We start from the raw sequence: 19,927 nt of genomic DNA, 5'->3' as shown, positions 1-19,927 counted from the left end.
AATTCTTCTGTCATTGCTGCTCCACAATATTTCAGTAATTCGTTTGGTATCCCGTATTTACCTGCTGCTTTTCTGTTCTTCAGGTTTTCAAATATTTTCCGAACTTCCTGTACATTTATATTAAGTTCTTCATTTATGGTAATTAGTGATGTTTCCGGTTCTGGCTTTGTTTGTTCTTCCTCTGCATAGAGCTTTTTTAGGTAGTCAATCCACGTATCCTTTTCTATGTGTTTTGGTTCTATTAGTTCCTTTACCTCCGTTCTTTGACCTCTTATGAAGCGCGATATTTCCTTTTGCAGACCGTAAAAAATGAGTTTTAGAGAGATTAATGAGTTCTAGTAGTTTTTTATTCAGGCGCTCTTTGTAGACTTATCTTATTGATTAAATTTGTAGTAATTCTATGTTATATTATTGTTCTTTGTATGCTACACCTCAAGTATTCTTCGTCATTCATTCATATCCATTTCTAACCAGTTTGTCGCAGCATTTTTCCAAGCATCCTCATCCACACGATTCTTGTATGTAAATTTTGGTCTATCTCAACGTCTCGTCTATTTGAACCGGTCTGTGACATAGGAATTCGTCTGGGAAACTTTTTCATCTAATATATATTTGTATAATCTTCTACTGTATTTGATAAACGATTTATTTGACTTAGTTTATTTAACGTGTACCTTACATTTATATATTTTCGATATAGGTTGGTTTATAGCCATGGTGTCTACAACCGTGGAAACTGAAACTCCTGAAATCGAAATAAAACCAGGTTTGGACCTCTTAGGAATCATTCGTCAAAAATTCGTCTCTGTGTCTGATTACTACGAGCCAACAGACGATGGTCTTCAATCACAGATTTTCATCTCCCAGTCTTACGACGCTACAACCCACTTCGAGACAACCTGTCTGGACGTATTGGATATCTTCAAGCGCGGCACAGGGGAAGAATTCGATTTCTCCAAAATTAAACACGAACTGGGAGACGAAGAACAATAAAAACCCAAACATTGTAACTCAATGTTACGGTGCAGTTATCTAGGTAATAATATATGTGGAACTTTTTTTGATAATTGTCTATTTGTTTAATAGAAATGGCTATGTAGTCTTTAAAAGTTCATGATACTCTTTTTTTTAATCTGATATTCAATTTTTGGTACCCAGATAATCAGGCAGTTTTTAGTTAGCTTTTGTATGATGTCACACAAAGGAGATATTAAGTTTTATTTCTATTTTTTTATGCATTATTTCTTCGTGGTATTTCTAAATACTTTCTACCAGAAAACAAGCTTAAAATACGAACATTATATTTTTGTTTGCAAAAAGGAATTTATGTAAGTTAGACATAAGTTGTGAAATTGTATTTATATGAATATATAGCTTTATGTTTTAGTTAGATGCATGTCTGAATCATTGGTGATAAGGCACTTTAAAAGAAATGGTGTATCTTTGTGATTTGATTATATATTACCAGAATAAAAGTGGGTTAAAATGTATCAGCTTGATGCCTTGATCTAAATAAAAGAATTCTCAAAAATATTGTTAAATATTATATATCACAGAAAGTTACCAACATGTTAACTATTCTGTTTTGGCATGAATGTTCTTACCACTTAATTGTCTCTAATGAATCCTTCGCACTCTTCTTACTGAACTATTGTTAAGAGTTTTTTGAGAATTGTTTATATTTGGGTAAAGATTTTATAAGCTTTAGCATTCCATTTTTAGACAGAACTCACTGTTTAAAAAAGAGTTCTAAACTCAAATTCGTGCAATCGTTTTCCCATCATTTTTTTGTATGCTGCACAAGGATTGCGAATATCTGAAAGTTCTTTTACTGTAACAATATAAAATAAACTTTAAAAAAGAAAACCTGCTGTTTTTGTTTCCTAATAAGATAGTTTTCTTTTCATCTTCAGGCACTGGACAGTTGTATCTCCGTACATACATTATCGTTGACAAAAGTGGAGAAGAAAACAAGGATCTTGCTACTTCATTCTTTATTGAAAAGGTTTCATGAGAATGTAGCAATCTCTGGTTGCCAATACTAAAAGAAGCCAGCAATAAGAGCATACCAACATTACCGGGTTAATAGAAAATTACACACATCACCCTCGGAATTATGAACTAAGAGCATAGCTAAAGTTCATTCGTTTACCAAATTCCGATCAGTAAACATGAGCACGTGTTGATATTCGCCGAATCTAAGAATACACATCATACATACTAATAAGAAGTAAATAAAATAATATCTGTTAGATTTATTTATTACAAAATGAGCAAAACAGTTTACAATATTTGCACAACAGTAACCTTCCGCAGATTCAATATCAGAGATAGTAAAATCATTTACAACTTCCTTTTATAATAAAACAATGATACCTGTAATTGGGGTGTAGTTAATATTGTTTGCAAATCAAAGCAGGCAGTTACAACTGTTGCTGTTTTTTAGAAACATCTTTATCACTATTTTTGGCTTTACGTGCAATACATTTGTTTGCAATCTCTCTCTCTTCAATCCTGACCCCACGGAGGGAGTGTAGTGGTCATCGTAATTGTATATTGTCCGTCTCCAAAGATCTCTGTCACTGGTCATTTCTTTTAACCCATGCATAGGTCTTTGCATATGCCTGTAATTTGATCGGTCCATCTTATTGGAGATCTTCCTCGTGACAAATACCATATCACTTGGGTTTATATTTCTGGTTTTAGATTTCAATTACTTGTACTATTAGCGCCTTGGTATTTGAAGGACATAACTTGCTCCACACTTTTATTATAAATCATATAATATTATAAATATTATCACCGCGTCGTCAGCATAACAAATTATTTTAAATTCTGTAACCTCTTCCGGCAGTTTTCACTTCTTTGATGATATGATTCATAGGACCTTAAAGAAGACAGAGCTGAGACTATCCCCTTCCCTAATTTCGGTTAAGACTGGTATCTTGTTGGACAGCTTATTGTTTGCTCTTATGAAAGTACTGTTTCCGATCTTTAATTGTTTTTTGGTTTAGACAATTATGATTCCAAAATACCTACTATATTTATTTGAGTAACAAACAATATAAATTGTTATCTCTACATCCTATATACACATTTCTATTGTGTACTACAGGAGAAGAAAATACTGCTCCAGGTAACTTGATTTGTCTCATCACAGATAAATGTTGAAAGTTCACAAAATACACAGTTCCATCATTACAACAACAAATTATTTCTGGAGAATCTTGTTCGTATATACAAGGCGTTGAAGATATCTCACAACCCAGCCATATTTTCTGAATTAAACTGCATCCATTAGAATTTACTTCTAAAATGTACAAATTTTTATCGTGGCAACCAAATAAAAGTCTATCGTGATGAAACATTATAGACGAAAATATATTACCGCTCGCTTGGAATTTCCAAGCCAGATCTCCGTTTTCTGAAAATAGACAAAATAAAACACCTAGTACTGAAGGCACTACTATTTGCCCATTAGGTAACAAAGATGGTGTGCCGAAAATGGGACTTCCACAAGAATACTTCCATTTAATTTTCCCGTCCATATCTTTAAGGCAGAAGCAAGTTCCATGGGTGGTAGTAACAAATATTCCAATAGTCTCTTCAATTAGTATATTAGAAGATATATTACCATCGACCTCTGTTTTCCAGCAAAGTGAGCCATCCTAAAAGAAAAAAAATCATAAAAAATGGGTAAATGAAACTAAAGATTAGAACTGGAAATACACTTGCGAGCAAAGTTATATTTCTTCACTACGCTGTTTGGCCAGTGTATATCCACATATAATGTAAAATTAAAAGTAAAATATCGTGAAGAAGTAATTTTTATTGCAAAACACCAATATGTATAAAGTTAGTAAATAAAGAACAACAAATATAACTTAATATTGTACGAAAGATGCAGTCAGAGAGGATCTGTAGAAGATGAGGGTGAGATAATGGGAAATATTGGACCAAGAGTCAAAGGAAATAGTAAACGCGATAAAAGACTCACGAAGAGTTGTAACGCTATTGACGATAATGTTATATTACTAAGGGATTCAAAGGTGTAGCGATGCGCATTATAAGATGCTGTCCCCAGTTAGCATTTCTAGACCCTCCTACTCAATTTCTATCCTCACCTTCACGAAGTGAACGCCGGACACCTGAGCAACCTTGCTGGAGATTGAGTAACCAACCCCAGTGGAAGACAGGGTAAAGGCAAACGAGTAAGGGACACATGGTCCTCCGAAAATGGGGTTTTGCTATGGACCGGCGGTCCATACATGTAAAACACTAATGCTACTAAACGAATTTTATTGACTCTGAATAAGACCGATTATAAGCACAAACGACGAAAGCTACGAATAAAGTATAGTCTATTAAGAACACGAAACGTATTGTTACTAAGAAGACCTGAGGTATGATTTTTACAGCCTTGTAACATACCGCCAAAACATATTTCTCCGAATAAGGTCCTAAGTAATATATTTCTTTATTAAATAATACAGAATACGTCTCTGCGTCATGGTTCTTTGCAATCCACTTATTTCTAAATGTATTTTACTATAAAAAAGGTCGAAAAATAGTTTGTTAACTGTCTCATAAATCTCTCAAGTTGTTTTCAATATAGACCTGCATTTATGACTTACTGCGTTGTAATTTGGAATCTATTTCTTGGTTCTCGTCTCTTGCTGAGGGTAAGAGACATCCAGAACAATGATTTAACAAAAATTCAGGAAATGAGAGGGACAGGGTCTGGAACAATACTCATGGAGAAGTCATTGTGGTCATAAAACTCGACATGACAAAAAGGATGTGACTTTGTAATAAATTAAGTAATGCAATCAGAGCTATTAGACTTTAAACCAGTCAATGAAAGAATCTGCATTATAAGGTTAAGGAGTAAATGCTCCAATTTAACTATACTCTCAGTATATGTGCCAACCGAAAAAGCATCAGAGGATGATAAAGGCGATATAAACGCAAAAGTAGGCAAAGAAGACTACGTGATACCGGTAGCAGAAAGACAGAATCTACATGAAATTATAAATGACGATGGGTAATGATTGATCGATTTTTCGACAAACTGCAACCTGGTCACCAAAAGCACTCAGTTTGCTATAAAAACGATCCACAAGGTAACGTGGAGATCAAACGACGGAAGAACAAATAATAAAATAGATAATGATTAATCTATTAATAATACTAATAAATGAAACCTCTGCACGGGCAATATCCCAATGAGGTCAGTCAAGACCATGTCGACAATATAGCGTCGAAGTATTGGCTGACGTCAAGAAAGATGATCCCTGAAACAGAAGATTCATTACTGGCCATTCAGGATCAGGTTAGACCAACCAAAAGTTACCTGAAATATATCGTCAAAGACCCTCAGATCCAAAATGACAAATGCCGATATGGATGTCAAGCTCAAGAAACCATCCAACATCTTACCGGGAGCTGCCAGGCATTTGCTGCAACTGAATACAAGGAACGGTACGTCTCAGCAGGAAAGATCCTTCATCAAGAGATAGCCATCAAACTAGGCCTTCTCCAAACAAACCATATCCCATATAATCAATACGTTCCTGAGATTATACTTGAGAATGACAACTACAAGCTATACTGGGACCGCACTGTGCTCACAGACCAAATAATGGCACATAGAAGACCACATAATGGATACTCCAGCATGCCAAGTCACCTAGGGCTCGATAACACGGAAAGAGTTCCACCAGAGCTCAATCCTTTTTATACTGTAGGTATCTGCGATGAGTGAATTTTCCCCTTAGAGGGAGTGTGAGCAGTATGGCTAAATCTGGCTAATAAATGATTTTATCTGAGTATTAAAAGTAGAAATGTGCATAATAGCGGAAAACAGAACTCTAATAAGGTCAAAATTTCTCTCACGATGTACCAAAATCAAAATCTACAACTGTATGGAGGCGCATGAACCCCATGAAAAACGAATGGGGGCGCAGATACAACAACGAATTAGATACTCTGTTCGGAAAGGAAAATCTAGTGAAGTCCAAAAAGGCAAATATACTAAGATGGGAGGATATGTGATACGGATATTGGACACCTGGCATAAATAATGTGTTTTTGGGAAAGACCAGATGGGAGAAGAGCTGTAGGACGACCTATAAAAAGGGAAAGATACAGTCAGAGAGGATATAGAGAAATTGGGGTGAGATGATGAGATATAGGACCGACAATAGTAAACGCGGTAAAAACTCACGATGAGTTGTAACGCCATTAATGATGATGTTATATTACTACGGAATGTCGTTTATATCAATAAATTAGGAAATAATAAAAGTGTTACTGATAAACCGCTGAAACAAGGATAGAAATAACAAATATTTTTAGAGAGATGGGAAATAAAAATCATACAAAAAATAAACACAACCTTGTAACATTGTGGCGAATTAATTGCTATTAATTCTCGTTCTATAGTTCTTAGCAACTAGTTTGAACCATGTTCTTTTAACCATCAATTAATAGAGTACCGGCATGTAAGTAATGTTTTATTTATTTGTTTATTTATTAATTCATTACAGTTTAATAGACTATTTTACCAATTTGTGGGTCTTACCTTGTCTGCTTAAACATCTTATTCATTTTGAAAAACCACAGACATGTAATATTGGCATAATTACTGTAATTTATATAATTTATATCATCTGTCTTTATTTTATCTTTATTAGACAACACCCTAATATGGGTTTATTATTTTCAGCATTTAATTAAACTTTGTATCGTGACCTGAAGATGCTTTGCATATTGTAGAAAGCGAAACCGGTCGTCTGATTAGTTAAATTAAATTGATTGTGAGTAAGTCTAATTTATTATTTCTTTTACCTTTTGAAAGGGACTCACACAAGCAACACATTCATGATTATATTATTAATTGATATATTTATAACTTAGAAGTTATACTTTTAGTAAATTCACACTTACCAGTGATAATAAACTATATACATGTTTATCATAAGAACCAAATATGATTGAATTTCTTTTTTCATAAAAGAGAGGAGAACTTTTAATCCTATCGCCAGTTTTAAACTCCCAGATTCTTCGTTCTTTTTTTAAGTCAAAACAGTACATGGTATTCTCATAACATCCAACATAAAGATAAGTTCTACATGGTGATATCGTAGAAGTACTTTCGATGGAACCGTTGAGAACGTCTTTGAATACCGCTTTACCGTCTTTGTCTAATATCACGAAGATGTTACAAAAGCTGCCTGCTGCTATTCGGAGATTATCGCTTAAAAAGAAGCAAACTTATTATTATTAACGTTATTAGACGAAAATCCAATAAGTATATATACTAAATTGTAGAATAGGAATGTCGATATGGGACAAAGATTTTGAAGACATTCTGTTACTTGAAAAAACTTACACTAGATAAATTTAAGGATAGGTTCGCCCAAAATTGTTCTAAAAAAGTTAGATTCAATATAATCTTTGCGAAAAGAAAATGAATAAATGTATGAAAATACGTAAGAAAATGAAGCAACCAGTTATAAAGGTATCATACAAGTTAAGATAAATGTCTAGCCAAGAAATTAAAATAGCTAGAGATAATTAGATTAATGAATCGGACTCGCAGTATAAATCCGAAGATTTCTTACTTGGCGAAACTAAAATTCAAATAATCGCCTTACTGTGCTTTCTACAATATACAAAGAAGTCAGCTGATAAATTAGCCGACAAGGGGAATCTACAATTTGCATTCCACGACCTGTCGATCCACCACGGCAAAAATCCTTGGCGAAATAGTTTTCAGTGCACACTAACTTAAGTAAATAAAGCAGGAAGACGTTTGAGATTTAATTTCAATGCAGGGCTTCTGCCATGTTTGGCGTCCCTGTAAATACAAAGGAAACACAACAATGAAAATACGAATAATATCTCTAAGAGATCGTAGGATTGAACGCTCGCGAAAAAATTAAAGTGATACAGTAAAAAAAATCCAAGAAAAGAGAATTATCTAAAATAAAAACATAAGATAAAGAAAAAATTCATCTACTTACTCCTTATCTTTGAAGACTAATGGAGAACTATCCACGCATGCTTTTAGATCATATTTCCAGAGTATTTCGATTTCACCAGGTTGAATTTTTGGTCGTTTAACGGGGGTGTCAAAGTCCATACTTTTTTCACATTTTGCATTACAAACTAACTTCTTACTCATTTGTGATACAACATTCACGCAATCTGCAAAGTTTTTCTCGAAAATTGTTGAAACAATTTCATCAGTGTACTGATTCTTTGTTAAGGTTCGAAATTCTTCGATTAACTGCATTAAACTTATGGAGTTTCCACCCATCTCGAAAAAAGTATAATTGTTTAAATAGTCAGTGTCATTGTTACTGACGCCAAGGTACTTGCACCAAAGATTTATGAATGTATGGAGAACATTTCCATTGGACACATTTATACTGATAGTGTAGAAAGTTTCTAACTTATTTGTATCAACTTTCCCATGAGAGGTGATAGGCAATTGTTGAATGATATCAAAGTAATCGGGAAAGCTATTTTCTGGTAAGGCATGTACTAATTTACTTCGAAGTTTATCTAAAATCCGTTCTTTAACATCACTGTTGTGGTTTTCTTTTATTAATATAAAGGCGAGGATTTTGTTATGCTTTTGAGACCACACACACCTGCTTTCAAGGCCGAATTTTTCAAATATAGTTTCTTCAATTTGAGTCAGATTAATTTTTTGTCCAAATCGTTTTATCACATTGTTTTTTCTGCCTTTGTAATATAATTTTCCGTTTTTTAACAAGGCCAAATCACCTGTTTGTCTGAAAATAGGTAGGGTAGAGTCTGCTGGTTCGTCGTTAATGTAGCATTTTCTTGTATAACTACCTAGAAAAATATTTTATGTATACATATATATATATATATATATATATATATATATATATATATATATATATATATATATATATATATATATATACATATAGGGTGTTTCTAAAGTCATGAGACAAAATTCAGGAGATGATTGCTCAAAATTAAAAAAAAAGTATAAACTGAATTTAAGTCACAACCTTTTAAGGGTGATATCACCCTTAAGGGGTAGTGGACCGAGGAAATGTTGTTATAGGAAAGACCCATCTTAATTTCATACGAGCAATCACTTCCTGAATTTTGTCACATGAATTTAGAAACACCCTGTATAGACAAAAGTTTATGATTTCAGCAAATGCTTTGATGAATTGAAGGGCCAAAATATGTGGCATAAGAGCACACTTCGTCAAAACTTCCATGTATGAATCATTACCAATAGAGTCTTACAATGTTATTTCTGCATAGCAGTGCATCATCAGAGACTCAGGCTGATGCAAATCCACACACAGAACAGTCGGTGAATGTTTCTAGCTTATGTCCCACTTTAAGTGAATAGCTACAAAAGTGCCATCTACTCTGATGGCTTTGGATACTCTGATTTGATATTATCGTTTTCAGTCTTTTGAGCTATATGCAATTTGCAAAACTTTATGATTTTAGCAGAAAAATGGGCATTATTCTAACAATAGACAACCCCTACAATAGACTATGATGTAATTTCAGAGATTAATCTAAATAAGATAAACTCTTAACACAAAGATAACTCTGCTTATTGAATCTGCCTTAACTCTGGAAACTGCTCTGTAGAATGCTATTAAATACAGCACTTAAAATGGATTATTCTGGTCATTCTTAAATGGATAAAAATTGATTTAGAGTATTATGTAAACTATTACCTATATAAATTTCTCCAATTCCTTCAGTTATCTCCATTAAATTTTCATCATACACTTTCAGAACAGTCTCATTCAGACAGTCGCCAATGGATATATCATCTGTAGTGTTTTGATCAATTTGATTAACAGTGGCCCAGCAGGACAGTTCAGTTATTCCATACAAATTAAATAATAATAGATTCTTATCCCTATGAAATTTTAACAAACTTTTCGGAAATAATTCCCCACCTAAGGCTAGTAATCGCAAAGAACTATTTTGCAATATTTTATCAATAGTATGTTCATTCCATCTGAGAAAAACTGATGGCACCATCTGAAGAACTGTCACCTTAGCGACATCAAATAGAGTTTTTGAAAGTTTTGGAGGATTAATATAAACACTTGGAGGTACTATTGTTAGAGTTGCTTCATTTAATAGGGCTAGCATCAGTTCTATTAAGGATGGATCAAATGACAGTGGTGTACCCCAAAATATATTATCATTGGAAGTTATCTGAAATACTTTCCTGAAATGTTATAAATGTTTGTTGAATTTATGTAAGTTTTGTTCATGTTAATTAAACTACTTTCTGATTATAAGTCTTAACAAATATGATTAGATTTAGTGGTAATATTTTTTTTTTAATAAAGTTATACATCATACCCAACAAGTACTGTTAGATATATTGATAATTTTATTATAATCATTAAGAGCAAATTAAAGTTCAAAGGGAATTTACCCTAAATAAATTAATACTTACCCCAAAGAAAGTGCATTACTTTCAATGCAGAGGTAAGGTATTTTGACAATTTTCTTCTTTCCCGTTGAACCAGAAGTAGTAACAACACAAAATATATCATCAAACCTATTGTAATTATCTGTAGTATTATCATTTTTCCATATGTAAATAGTTGCCATCTTGTCTATTTTTAATTCATACATTTTTTTAAAACTTTTAATGTCATCTTCATTCATTGATAAAATATAATCCATGTGCAAATTATTGTCATTTGGCGTATATGCAGAAATGTAAGTAAAAGGGTACTTTAGGTTTAGCAAACTAAAAATTTGAATGTATTTATTTATTTTATAACAACAGAGAGACAAGTGCTCTATATTTTCTCTCTCATTGAGGATGTAGTGGTGTCAGACAAGTACTACTCCTGTACAAATGTACATTAAAATCTATTTCCATGCAAGTGGGTCATTTTTCAGATTATTCAAAACCATCAAACATTAAGAATGCAATCAAAAACACTAAAAATAGTATTGAATGTTCTCTCAGGTGTAACTTACAAAACTCTGCACAATGACTCAAATATGTGCTTGAAAGAGGTAAAATTAACCACATGGTTCAAATAATGAAACAAGACAGCTGAATTTAAGACTATTGAAAATGTTATGAGGAATAAATGAACTTCTTGAAAGACTGTTGAAAACAATATGTTTTTGATTGTAAATATAAAACAAAAATTATCAGTGAAAGCATATATAATCTTTGCTTTCTTTATACTTTATATTTAAGTATAAATATATTCAACCTTACTAAATGCTTAATACAAGAAAATATCTTACCTAATTATGATGGAGGGAAGATATACATTTTTATCCATTAGTAAACCAATGCAATTGATTGTTGTATTTATCATTAATTGTTCCATTGTCTGATATATTTTCTTGCTTATTTCATATATTTCCTTATATGATTTTATATTTAAAAGTTTGTTATTGTTGTACAATAGTATGGCAGTTTTATTTGATGTTTTTAAACGATCGGTGTTTTTTATTAGTAGATTCATTTTCAGACCTAATAAATGTGTGTTCACAAATATTTATTTAAATTGGTATACAAAACTCTTTTCATTAATGAATTGAACTTGTTAACAACTGATAACTGATAACTGATGTTATTTAAAGAGGTTATATTTAAAACTCCCATACATGATACATTTGAACTACGATAGTTGATAATGACAACTGGCAACTACTACAACATTCCAGAGAGCTTTTTACTTGTTTGTTTATTAATAATAAATAATTTTAAGAAATCGTTAAATTTATTTACTTAATGTAGATTTATTGTTATATGTAGATTTCTTCTACAGTTTAATTCATTTTTAATATTTTTGGTTTTGGTTTTAAATACCCATCTCTATACATGAGATAGAGTCTTATGTGGGGTCTTCCCATAAAAATTGGGTCGTCTTCTGCTAGGCTTGCCAGTTTGGTTTAAATTATTTTAGGAATTCCTTCGAATCTAAATGCTATTTATACTTAAAAACTAATATAGTAACATTTGTAACATATTTCTCCTCTTAAAAGAGATCTGTTTTTTTAATATGGTAATGGATTAAAATCCAACCCTTTTCCAATTGTATCCCTCTAACAATATGAAGTTAGCTATGTTTCCATTTTCATTTTTTTAACTCATACATAGTTCCATTTTAACTGTTGACTGTGGAAGTTATATGTATTGCTGTCTCCGATATTATACATATAATTTGTTTAAAAATTATGAAATTTAAAAAAACGTTATCATGGTAAAAGGTAATATTTACCTGCCGTTATTTCAATATATAGTTATTGTATAAATAGTTTTAGGTTAATTTGGCTACAATAATATTAAAGGAAAATGTTTCCCATATTTTACAATGATCATATTATATACTCAATAGATGAGTTTCAAGATCTGTGCCGTACGTGCCTTAAAAACCGTGGGATTATTAACCTTTTTACTGTTAAACATCAGGATGTATTGCTAAAAGACATGTTTCCAATATTTTCCTTGCCCAAGGTATGTCTTTTTAGTTTTTAATGTACAAAATGTATAATTTAGAAATGTGTATGCAATAAAATAAATAATTAGGAACTGACTTCATTATGGCATAATTTAGCAACCATTTAGGTATGATTGATATATTGATGGTCTGTTGTGGTTCATGTTCATATTGCAGTCAAAGGGCTTAAAATGCATAAATCTTCAGCTATCTGGTGTTGTCAATAGACAGATCTTATCATTTTAACTTTCTTTGCTGGTCTTTTGGCACAGATATTTAATTTTACCTCAGCAACTGACAAATCTAATTCCATCCGTCAGGATGAAGCCTATCAATACTCAATTTGTAAATGGTTTCCATAACATTCTTCCTGGATTCTAGTTATGTATTTATTACAAATAAAGCTGATACTTATCAGTTTTAGCCTGAAGAATAATAATTCACCCTTCTTTAGACAATGAGATAGGTTCTTAAAAATGAAAGAAATATATACTAGCAGAGTTTTTAGGCTATGAAAATTTGAATGAAGTGATGTATATGGAAGTTTCTATACACAACTTCTATCTTTTTTAGAACAAGATACAGAAATGTTATTATATTATTCAGTTTTGTTTACTCTAATTTTTCAATTAAGATATGCAAACTCTTATATATCTGACAGAAACTAGAATTAAAAGCATGTCTGAAAGCAATAAAAAATATGCTTAAAACAAAAATTAAAATAGAATGAATTAAATAGCACATTGAATATCGATGAAAGAGTAACAGTGATACCTAAGCACAAGAATGAATGACACATGAAATGAAAATTTATAATAGATGTATAAAAATTGAGACTTCAAAGGATATACCAGGGAATAAATAAATAGAAAGATATTGTTGAAAATGAATTGTAAACATCCAATAGGCCTATTGAAAATGTAAATAGAACACATTTTCTATGAAAACAATGCACATAGTTAATTCCATGGAACATTAACATTGTTATAAAGTAAATAAATGTAACTTGCAACATATGAAAGCTAATCACCATATCAGTTTTCTAAATTAAAACCCAAATATGAAGGATCATATTCGTTTTGCATCTCCACCTAGTGTGAGTGGGGAAGTTCTTATCTCCATTTTGCGATTCCCAGAGTAATACTTAAAAAATCCGTTGGCCGCCGCAACCCATAGAAAAACACCACTGGGGCATACCTTCTACTTCATGTCAGCTTCCATGATGAGCTTTTTCTCACAGCAGATGAAATACAATAATCTAAAAATATCAGAAATATCAAGTAGCTCGACATTATTTTGCTACTTCATCTACTGCATACTTCTTAAATCATGGTAAATGTAATAAATATAACTGAAAAGGCTCTTTTTTGAGTATTCCCTCTTCTACCCTTTACATTGGCTATTAGCCAGCCCAACAGCTTTTTTTTTCTCTAGATGAAAGTATTGGTTTCTAGTATAGAAAATTTCATTACAATAGGATATCTTTTTCGGGTGTTCAGATGTTTGGAAGTCAGTTTATTATTTATTTTTTTGTATTTATCAATATTTTTTTATATTTCAGTTGGAATTAGAAGACAGGTTTCCACAAAAAATTTGTCATAACTGTTTACGTCTTCTAATAGAGATATACTCTTTTAGACAAGTTTCTTTTTTTTCTGAATCACTAATGACAAAAGTTTTTGATCAAGAAGCAGTCGATACTGAATCAAAAATGTGTGTATTATCAGATACAGAAAATGATGAAGTAAAAGCAAATACCTCACAAAATATGACTTGCCTGTCTCCAGAACCTATGACTTCAACCTTAAAATATACCGAAGTAACAGCAGGTACATCAAGAAATATGCCTAATACATCTTCAGAACCTAGGCCTTCAACCTCAAATTATACCAGAGTAGCACCAGGTACCCCAAACAATATATCTTACCTATCTCCAGAATCCACACGTTCAACCTCAAAAGATACTGAAGTAACAGCAGGTACCTCAAAAGAAATGCTTAGTATGTTTCCAGAACCTATGCCCTCAACCTCAGTAAATTCCAGAGTATCAGCGTGTAATATGGAAGATAATGACAATGATGGTATGGTCAACAACAACGTAAATTATGTTTATGTATCTCCTGAAGAATTTCAATCACTTTTGATGGCGAGTGGGCAATACAATGTTAACAACAATATGGAATATGTTTCGGTTAATGCTCAGTTATTTACGCCAGAACAATACGTTGCATATAATCAACATGAAAATGACCAAGTCGCCAACAAAAATGTCACATTTGAGCAACAACAAGCAGAGACGATTACCTTAGAGTACGAAAGTGAAAGTGATATTGAAAACACACCGTTAGTAATAAATAATAATAACGAATTGGTGAAAACAGAGCAACAAAATGAAATCAGTAATATCCAATCTGTAACTGAATCTTCGAAGATTCAATGCTCCAAACGTGTGTTAAAAGGAAAAAGGATAATACGGGTCGCAAAACCGAAAAGAAATTCTGATTATAAAAGTGGTTTTTGATTACGTATTTAGGGGAAACTGGTCTGAAATGACCTTTAACAAAACCTCTTACAAATCTTTGATTATGTAGCTTTAATATGTCGTTTTAGGCATATACTAGCGTAAAATGACAGGTGTTGTTTGTACAGAAAATGTTTAGCCAATGTATGTTCCACTTAATTGAAAAATTTCCCAACTAGCGGTTTATTGAAACAGTGTGTACTAGCTGTTGATGTGCTTTGGGCAGTTCGAAGTAAACGGTCGACACAAACTGACGCGAAACATTCGATGTCGTGACGGACGGAAACTGTCCACAGTAGAAAATTTTCTACGGGAACAAATATTTTGACGCCGTTGCCTTGAATATTTCGTGAATTTTTGGGCATCCAACCAAAAATGATCTTTTAATAATAGATCAGAGAAGTCAGCAAATAAAATGTCTTTTCGTGACAATCTTTGATACAGGTATCTATAATAAAGCATTAATTTTTGTTTATTAGAACCGGAGATATTCCGACTTTTATAAATTTGAATTTATGAATTCAGTTTTTGAAATAGTAAAAGCGCTTCGCTTTTAAACCCTTTACCTTTGTCGCTTCATGGATGACTCATTTTTAAATGGATAGTTTTTATATTTGATTTGTTTGAACTTGAACTTTTAATCTTTCAAATATTTCTTTTTAAATTTCATATTGTTTATAAACAGAGATCCGGTGAATTTTTGAAAAAATAGTACCTACTTAAGTACTCTGGTTTTAAGGGTAGTAGGACATTATGTTTTTTTTAATTCATCTAAAATTGCCAACATTTTTTATAAACTTACAATCACAGTACATATATTTTAAAATATTTAACATAAACTTTTTAACCAATAAATGATTTAGTTTGATAAAATAAGCCCTGTTCTTCAATTTGGTGCTTTCAGAATACATGTAGGCCCGATAGTTTAAGCATAACAACTTTGTAGATAAAAACTTTTTGGGATAAACAATTTCAATTTTTTAATAATTATTAAGTGAAACTTTTTGAAATTTTTAAAGCTAAATATTTGTGATTTTGCCCTTATTCTTAAGCGAAATCAAAGTTTTTTTATGCACTTTTAGAAAAGTTATTAATACTTTTCAAAAACTCGACTTTTGAAGCTGTTTTTGCAATAATTAAGCATCAAATTAACAAAAATAACTCTACAAACCCTCATTCTAAATGATTTTCTATGCTTTTTAGTAAAATTGTGTCACTTTTCCATATAACTTACCTCTATTTACCTTTAGTATTTAAAATCAAATAGTTGTCTTACATTGTTTATACATATATTGCTTATAAGTAAAAAATGATGTTTAATCTTTTGCACATTTCGTTTGTTACATATTGCTCACTAAATTTATCAGAAGAAGTTATTAGATACCTGTATCAACGAATGTCATACGATTTTCGCATGAAAATAGTTCTCTGGTCTTTTTGGTTAACTTCGTCTGATTATGATGAATAAAAAGCGCTGTTACTTGTTAAAACTGAAAAACAGTACAATATACGATTCCGAATTGCGCACAATGCGTTGGAGCGAAACCGCGCTGTGCTATCTCGGTCGTTGCAGATTCTGCATTATCCAAGGTAAATAAATGTATATATTTCCGTGTCCGTCGTGTTAATGAATGTTTCGCTCATCCTTAAAATATCTAGGTCCACTGTAAAAAAAACAATCCAAGCTAGCGTCTTTTTTAAATGGTATTAAACGTGTGGGTGACTTGTTTCTTTAAGATAATTCAAATTGCAACTGCCTAACCTCTGTTGTGTTTGTTAATCCAAGTATGTAGGTTTCCATTTTTTTAATATATTTTATATATTTAGCGCTTAGATTTTTTAGAAAACGTAGGTTCATAACGGCTCAAGCCTTTTTTAAAACTTTTGTTCTTATATTTTTATAATGCGCCTGTGTCTGAGCGAGCGTTGCTTAAGATATTCCATATCTTTTAGACGCCACCAACCAGCCATCATATCTGAAATCCTAATAAATGTCGCATCTGCTAGAGCCTTCTCATGGAAGGGTTGAGTTCACATGGGAGACAGGAAATAACCTTTCTTTATTTAGTTTATGTGGATATCTTATATTCCAGGTCTAAAGACACGATCAGAAGCAGATTAGTTCTTCTTTATGTTACTTCTACTTTTGTCTAGGCATATTGCCTGTTTTTCTTTAATATTACCTCTTATTCTATTGGAATATTATCATTACATCTCTTTTTAGGTAGATATATGCTTCTTCTTACGATCGGTGACATATTAGATGAGACATTATCTTGGGCTATTCTAACTATTATATAATCTGTTATTCTGCTAATATAATTATTTCATTCCTTGGTATCTATCCCGTGGTATCTAGTAGATCTACCTATGGTGTCTGAAGTGGCACTCTGTCGAATGCCTTTTCTAAATCGACAATGCACGTTGTTGTCTTCTGTAGATTTCTCAACTAGTTTTCCGATTACAAAGACCGCATTGTTACAATATCTTTCGCTTCTGAATCCTTGTAGTTCATCTGACATTTTAAGTATTTTTGATAACTTACTCGTTAGTACTTTTGTTCTCTAATTGCTGCGGCCATTTGTTTCGCTTTTATTAAACAGTGGGATCATAATAATAATTATCCATTTCTCTGATATTCGTTCCAATCTTATAACTATATCAAACATGATTGTTAACTATTGCATTATCTGTCTTACCTCATCTGCCATACTTTATGAGCTTGTTTGCTATTCCATCTTCCCGGGGCGTTTTTATCTTTTACTTTAGTTATAGCTTCTTCCATTTCGCTTTCTGGCTTCTTTCTTCTTCTTTAGGTTACGTCTCTTCTTTAGTCATGATCGTGCATTTAGTTTTTTTCCGGCTGCCAATGTTTGTGCCTTTGAGTATCTCTATGAGTTTGTGGAGTTGGACTTGATCGAATACTTTTTCGAAGTCTAGAAAGCATACCTATAGGTCCTCATTCATATCCAAGCACGTTTGTGCCAATAGATTAATACCAAATATCTCCTCTTTATACTGTACTTGATTCTCGCTAATTTCTTAGTCTACTTTCTGGCACTTGCATTAATTCATTTGATTTTATTTCCGGTGGGTTTTTCTCTTTGTGCGTATGTCTCATTACGAACTCTTTTAGACTTCTTGTGTTCTTTTCGATGCATATTCCAAGTAAGCTTCCTTTATTCCTCACAACGGTACGCGCTTTTTATTGTTTGAATTTTTATTTATTATTATAGCATTATTAGCAAAAAAGTTCATGTGATCTTCTGGCTAAGGTTTGGTGTTAGGTTTTTCAGTCGCGCAAGAGCTAACATGGCTTAACGACCGCTTACGTATCCGGAACCCGAGGCTTTACCTGCCCTCCGAATTACGTTGACGGCTCGTACAATTTTTAGAAATGGAAATGTCGGTGTCGAGGCTCCAACTCGTGAGTTTCGGCTTGATATGTCAGTCGCTGAGCTACGGCCGCCACATTATTCCAACTATAGTCTATATCTTCCTCCTGTGTGACCCTTTGGTGTTCTATTTTTTATTCTAGTCTGGACTTAATATAAATTTTTTGTCATATATTTGTTGTACGTTGAATTATTTTGCTTATATTGGCGGTTTGTTTTGATATTGCTTCACAATTCGATTTATTTCGTCAGAAGTAAATTATGATCGCTGCCGATGTAAGCTGAAGTTAGACGTCGCACGTCTATACTTATTTATAGTGTATGTGTCATAGTTAATAATAAGAGATTAGTTAATTATCACAAATATTTTTTTGGGTTGAGAAAAAGTACTCAAAGTAGAAAAGGTCGATGTCATTTTACTCAAGTATGTCATTTTGGACTGGGTTCCCCTACTTATTTTTATTTATTGTGTAATAGATAGGCAAGTGTTTTGACTATAGAAAATCAGTTCAATAATTTCCAAAATCAATACAACGATAATTGACTTAAAACATTGGTTGTCCAGATTGATCAGAGGCAATTGATATATGTTCAATTTTGTGCATGAAATAAATTACTTAAAACAACGCTACAAATATACATTCTCCATCTTTGTTTTTCCTCCTGCAATTATTTTATTGGAATGGTTTTTTTCTAGTTTTATTGTGGTTGTATCTATGGTTACTTCCTTCGCGCTCTGGGCTAATCCGTGCACCGGGCCTACTCCTGGGACTTCCAACTAAGAAGACTCCTGTCCCGAAAAAAGAAAGCCACTAAATATTTGGGTAAAAACCCTTAAAATGGTACAAAATTTGTTATTTGTTATATCTTTGTTAAAAAGTTGGTGTGATGTTAAAGTTTTAAACAAATACACTGCATGGCAACGTAAGATTCAATTGGGGTTTGCTTTGCTGGCCCCGAGACAATGTCTCTGCGTGTGCCGATTGTCTCAGGTTGATACAGCTGCTCACCTTGATAATAATATTACACTATGGATGTGGATGGACGTCTTGGCTTACTTTCCACTAAGTTGTTAAGAATTTCTAGTCTATTTAGCATCCAAATTAGATAGTGTATATCATAAGTGTTGAAGATTTTCAGAGTCTGGTTCGTGTTCGTCTAATGCTTTCTGAAGTGAATCACAAGCATACTCAATGCAGCTGAGATGAGAAATTCTCGGGGGTAACTGCAAATGAGGAACAGTTTTAAACTGTAACGACTTCTTTGAACTGGATACATTAGCTGGATAGCTAGGCACTGAGGGATTATTCCAAATACGCGTACGTCAACTATCAGAGTCGATGAAGATTACAGATTTCCATTCTTCTTGTCAGTTTCGATTTTCCAGAGCTCAAACTAATTTCGCGTGTGTGCTGTGACGAATGGAATACTTCTTAGAAGGCCTATTGACCCCAAATTGACGTTATAAAGCCTTCAAAGTAAAGTTGCCATTGAAATCGTAGTTC

At 32.5% G+C, this 19,927-nt stretch overlaps 3 protein-coding genes across 3 annotated transcripts in view; 2 read left to right on the top strand and 1 right to left on the bottom strand.

Moving 5' to 3' along the window:
• Gdi (GDP dissociation inhibitor) overlaps positions 1–1,866 on the top strand; it is a 31,687-nt gene extending 29,821 nt beyond the window's left edge. The window contains exon 6 of the mRNA XM_072527228.1: positions 701–1,866. Within this exon, the coding sequence (XP_072383329.1) occupies positions 701–993 (293 nt within the window). The 3' untranslated portion in view covers positions 994–1,866. The remainder of the gene's footprint in view (positions 1–700) is intronic.
• Positions 1,867–2,243: 377 nt separating this feature from the next.
• On the bottom strand, positions 2,244–11,639 carry Aasdh (Aminoadipate-semialdehyde dehydrogenase). Its single transcript, XM_072527223.1, has 6 exons — positions 11,305–11,639; positions 10,490–10,789; positions 9,750–10,255; positions 8,028–8,868; positions 6,949–7,258; positions 2,244–3,668 (listed from the first exon to the last, which is right to left on the bottom strand). The coding sequence occupies exons 1-6, from the start codon at positions 11,526–11,528 to the stop codon at positions 3,045–3,047; spliced, it is 2,805 nt and encodes a 934-aa protein (XP_072383324.1). The 5' UTR covers positions 11,529–11,639; the 3' UTR covers positions 2,244–3,044.
• Positions 11,640–12,146: 507 nt separating this feature from the next.
• On the top strand, positions 12,147–15,604 carry LOC140437612 (uncharacterized). Its single transcript, XM_072527222.1, has 3 exons — positions 12,147–12,276; positions 12,325–12,523; positions 14,068–15,604. The coding sequence occupies exons 2-3, from the start codon at positions 12,362–12,364 to the stop codon at positions 15,025–15,027; spliced, it is 1,122 nt and encodes a 373-aa protein (XP_072383323.1). The 5' UTR covers positions 12,147–12,276; positions 12,325–12,361; the 3' UTR covers positions 15,028–15,604.
• The last annotated feature ends 4,323 nt before the right edge of the window (positions 15,605–19,927 follow it).

This window comes from Diabrotica undecimpunctata, chromosome 3, assembly GCF_040954645.1.
Source record: "Diabrotica undecimpunctata isolate CICGRU chromosome 3, icDiaUnde3, whole genome shotgun sequence".
In the NCBI taxonomy this organism is placed as follows: Eukaryota; Metazoa; Arthropoda; class Insecta; order Coleoptera; family Chrysomelidae; genus Diabrotica; species Diabrotica undecimpunctata.
The sequence above is the reverse complement of the archived record's forward strand: the minus strand, read 5'-3'. Positions and strand labels throughout refer to the sequence as shown.